The sequence below is a fragment of the Megalops cyprinoides genome, chromosome 1 (genome assembly GCF_013368585.1).
Source record: "Megalops cyprinoides isolate fMegCyp1 chromosome 1, fMegCyp1.pri, whole genome shotgun sequence".
NCBI lineage: Eukaryota > Metazoa > Chordata > Actinopteri > Elopiformes > Megalopidae > Megalops > Megalops cyprinoides.
The window spans coordinates 1,027,629-1,032,500 of record NC_050583.1 but is presented as its reverse complement, the minus strand read 5'-3'; the positions used below and the strand labels follow the sequence as shown (position 1 = coordinate 1,032,500).

General features: G+C 48.0%; 1 protein-coding gene across 2 annotated transcripts in view; it reads left to right on the top strand.

Moving 5' to 3' along the window:
• The window catches only part of slc26a11 (solute carrier family 26 member 11), a 14,433-nt gene extending 11,007 nt beyond the window's left edge, over window positions 1–3,426 (top strand). Inside the window, exons 13-16 of one of the 2 annotated variants that reach the window (XM_036532818.1) lie at window positions 1–68; window positions 1,256–1,389; window positions 1,549–1,636; window positions 2,391–3,426. The exon at window positions 1–68 is cut by the window's left edge and continues 32 nt beyond it. In XM_036532818.1, the coding sequence (XP_036388711.1) occupies window positions 1–68; window positions 1,256–1,389; window positions 1,549–1,636; window positions 2,391–2,443 (343 nt within the window). In that variant the 3' untranslated portion in view covers window positions 2,444–3,426. Of the gene's footprint in view, window positions 69–1,255; window positions 1,467–1,548; window positions 1,637–2,390 lie in introns of both variants that reach the window. The other variant, XR_005005076.1, reaches the window with a different exon arrangement.
• The last annotated feature ends 1,446 nt before the right edge of the window (window positions 3,427–4,872 follow it).

Below are 4,872 nucleotides of genomic sequence, written 5' to 3'. Positions count from 1 at the left end.
GGACAGTGGTCTGAACTTCCCGGCCACAGAGTACATCAGCAGAGTGATCTACAGAGAAGCTCTCATGGGTAAGAGAGATCAGCACAGTGCTCTACAGAGAAGCTCTCATGGGTAAGAGAGATCAGCACAGTGCTCTACAGAAGGTGTTATGGGTGAGAGAGATCAGCACACTGCTCTACAGAGAGGCGTAATGGGTGAGAGAGATCAGCACAGTGCTCTACAGAAGGTGTTATGGGTGAGAGAGATCAGCACACTGCTCTACAGAGAGGCGTAATGGGTGAGAGAGATCAGCAGAGTGATCTGCAGAGAGGTGTAATGGGTGAGAGAGATCAGCACAGTGCTCTACAGAGAGGCGTAATGGGTGAGAGAGTTCAGCACAGTGCTCTACAGAGAGGCGTAATTGGTGAGAGAGATCAGCACAGTGCTCTGCATAGAGGCGTAATGGGTGAGAGAGTTCAGCACAGTGCTCTACAGAGAGGCGTAATTGGTGAGAGAGATCAGCACAGTGCTCTACAGAGAGGCGTAATGGGTGAGAGAGATCAGCACAGTGTTCTGCATAGAGGTGTAATGGGTGAGAGAGATCAGCAGAGTGCTCTACAGAGAGGTGTAATGGGTGAGAGAGATCAGCACAGTGCTCTACAGAGAGGTGTAATTGGTGAGAGAGATCAGCACAGTGCTCTACAGAGAGGCGTAATTGGTGAGAGAGATCAGCAGAGTGATCTGCAGAAAGGTGTAATGGGTGAGAGAGATCAGCACAGTGCTCTACAGAGAGGTGTAATGGGTGAGAGAGATCAGCACAGTGCTCTACAGAGAGGTGTAATTGGTGAGAGAGATCAGCACAGTGCTTTGCATAGAGGTGTAATGGGTGAGAGAGATCAGCAGAGTGATCTGCAGAAAGGTGTAATGGGTGAGAGAGATCAGCAGAGTGATCTGCAGAGAGGTGTAATGGGTGAGAGAGATCAGCACAGTGCTCTACAGAGAGGTGTAATGGGTGAAAGAGATCAGCACAGTGCTCTACAGAGAGGTGTAATGGGTGAAAGAGATCAGCACAGTGCTCTACAGAGAGGCCTTTCAATCACTAGCTGCACTTCACTCTGCTTCCCTCTGAAGTAACTCCCGGGTGTAACGGAGCAGGTGTTTTGTGGGAGTTCCTGTCCGTTTCTCACGGCTGTGCAGAGCTCAGGGTGTAGCTCACCTTGCATCGGCTCTCAGGCTGTGTTTGTGATGTAAGAGGTCTCCCTGTCCCTGGTCTCAGCATCCCCGCCCCGGTCGGTGGTGCTGGACTGTCACCACGTCTGCAGCCTGGACTTCACGGTGGTGCAGGAGCTCCGGGACCTTCTGCGGCAGTTCCAGCTCAGAAACGTCTGCTTGGTCTTCTCGGGTCTGTCGGTGAGCTGACCGTAACCACCACCCCCCGAGCTTCCCATGATCCCTCTCTCCAACAGAGCAGCAACTCCAGGAGATTAGTGAGTGTCTATCTCTCATGCGCTCTCTCTGTCTCTCTCCCTCTCTCCCCCTCTCCTCCTCTCCTCATTGTCATGGTGACAGCACTCGGTGCTGGAGATTCTGTTGGCTGCCGACTTGCCGGGCCTGAAACACACAGAAAGCGTGGAGGCAGCACTGCAGGCCCTCTCTGGTAACCAATGATTGCCCTGTCATCAACACTACCGACCAATGATTGCCTTGCCATCAACTCAGTCAACCAATGATTGCCTTGCCATCAACTCAGTCAACCAATGATTGTCCTGTGTTTGTCCTGTCATCACCTCAGTCAGCCAGTGATTATTCTGTTATCACCTCAACCAATGACTGCCCTGTGATTGTCCTGACATCAGCACAGCCAACCAATGACTGCCCTGTGATTGTCCTGACATCAGCACAGCCAACCAATGACTGCCCTGTGATTGTCCTGACATAAACCCATCCCTTCTAGCCTGCTGGTCTTGTCGGACACGGCCTCTGACCAGCAGTGCTAATCCATACTGACATCGCAGTACCAGGTTTGATTGACAGCCCTGGTGGGGATCCATTTTCTGCACTCCTACCTGTTTCGTGGCCACGCCCGCATGCTCCGGTCAGATCGTGGGGACACAGTGCTGCTGTTGGTGCAGTGCTTTCTTAGCATACACACAAGTGACACCCATCCAATCAACAACAGCGTTAATGCTGTCACTGTGCTGCAGCTTTACAAAATGCAAGCAAATGGAGGATGGGTTATTAACAGTACCTCCCATTTTGATTTAAAGGCTGCCTATTGTGATCTCAGTCCCTCACAAAGTACCATTCGTTTGCTCTGATGGGTGAGGTCAGCTGCCTGTTACCTTGATAACGATAGGCCCTCGTTCCTGATCTCAGTGAACGACCTCCTGGTCTCTGTTTGACCCCCACAGAGCTGTACTTCACAGAGGAACTGAACCACGTCAAACCTCTTCTGGGGAGATGACAATGGGACCAATTACACCCATGCCCAAATCAACACACACAACTGTCTGCTGTTATACAAGCCTGGAAATCACGCACACGGCCATCTGTGGCTGTACAAGCCTGAAATCACACGTGCACCTGGGAAAATTCACCGATCCGTCTTTCTCCACATCTCCTGAAGGCCTTGAAGAAACACTACTGATTACAGGAAATGCAGCACCACTGAACACTGGAAAAGTGAAGCCTGAGAAGCAGGGAAAGCTCACTGTCTGTATTTCAGACGTTCACCTGTGAGAGGGGGGTGGGTGTACAGAGTGTGTTTCCATAGCAGCGTATGGTAAGAGAGCATGCTCCTGGCCAGCCCATAACCCTGCCCTTCCCACCAGTAATGGGGTTGATCGTTTTGGGCTGCAGCATTGAAATAAAAAAGCTTTAAATTGTGATTATTGGATGGTGCAAACATTTGATTTACTCTGACCCTCAGTCAGGGGTGACGGGACCCTATGCAGTACTTCCTGATTCTTATCTCTGCAGGCCTCCCTGCTGAGTCACTGACAGCTCACAGCATCACACAGCATTACACAGCATTACACAGCGTGTGCAAACTGCAGGGTGCTTTCCGTACCCCTGCAAGCTTCACGTCACTTGAAAAGCATTATGGGGCAGATGCTTTAAATGTGTGCAAATCTGCTGTCCTTTCTCTGTGCATCCCGCACAGTCTCTTACACTACCTCAACAGATATCGCACAAGACATTTATGAATGAACGTTTGTGTTTCACTTCTCGTGGGGATTTGACATATTAGGCGACAATATTGGAAACACTACTGTGAGCTGTGAAGTGATGCCATCAGGCGTTTCCTGCAGTCTTTCATATGGTAGGATGAAGAGGGTACTGCTTCATGTTCTGTATGTTGAAAAAAGGTTTTAATAGGGCGTATGTGTTGTTCTGGATGCTAGAGTATGTAAAATATGTCAAAACAAACAAAGAGCTGTATATCTCTCTCCTGGTGTACTGGATAAAGTATAGACGATTTTAGAAAGATTTTTAATTCTCACTAAAGACCTGTTGTTTACTTTTTAAACTTTTTTCAAAATTGTAAACTGAAATGTTTTTTTTAAGTTTCTAACAGAGATGATGTTATATGGTGCATTTTCTTAAATTCCAACACAGCTTACTGGTTAAAGGCTAAAGACATTTTGTGTTTTGGATCTTTGTTTTGATACTAATTGTGGAAGTGGTATTTTTTAATGTTTCTGAAGTACGGTTAAATGAAGGGAAAAGCATACAGTCTGTAATATGTCTGATTTACTGGGGCAAACAAAGAAAAAGAAACCATGACTAACCAAAAGGTGTTGTGTTTTATTGTTCTGTTTCATTGTGATTTTCTTTAGGTCTTGATAATATCTCATAACCTTGGACTTGATTTGCACGTTGCAGTGTGAAGAAATGACAGATTCTCTGGGAGCCACCGGATCTATGGGCTGCATTAGTTACAGCATTTCTCTGTCAGTCCCAAGACTCAGACCATCATTTTGTTTCCCCTCACTCCCCAACCTCACCCTCCACACTCACTCTCTAACCCTCACCCTCCACACTCACCCTCTAACACTAACCCTCTAACCCTCACTCTCTAACCCTCACTCTCTAACCCTCACCCTCCACACTCACCCTCTAACACTAACCCTCTAACCCTCACTCTCTAACCCTCACCCTCCACACTCACCCTCTAACACTAACCCTCTAACCCTCACCCTTTAACCCTCACCCTCTAACCCTCACTCTCTAACCCTCACTCTCTAACCCTCACCCTCCACACTCACCCTCTAACACTAACCCTCTAACCCTCACTCTCTAACCCTCACCCTCCACACTCACCCTCTAACACTAACCCTCTAACCCTCACTCTCTAATCCCCACTCTCTAAATCACAGGCCAGTGAGATTTACCACACCCAATCAGAGGCTAATGAACTTACCACACCCAATCACAATTTAACAAACACACACACACACACACACACACACACATACATGAACAGAAACATGAATACACACACAAACACACGCATGCATGAACAGAAACGCACTCACACATACATACGCAGACATGAACACACGCTCCTGCGCACGCAGACACGAAAAAAAGACATAATCTACGACCTCACATCATGTAATAAAACGTTCAGCTTGCTCCTATTACACATTTCTGTAGTCTCCTAGCTGCCAGGGTTTGGAATAACGGATAACACAAGTGCATGATTTTTCAATTATCCGACAAAAATACAACACATTTCTACCTTGCACGCATAAATGTGAAGACTACGGGAGTCGTCCCCGCTCTCACTGTTATCTCGGTAATAGCTCATAGAGCCCGGAAAGCTCAGCCGGTAGAGCATCAGACTTTTAACGCAGACTAACCCGGCGCTGAAGTCCGCTGCGCCCTGCA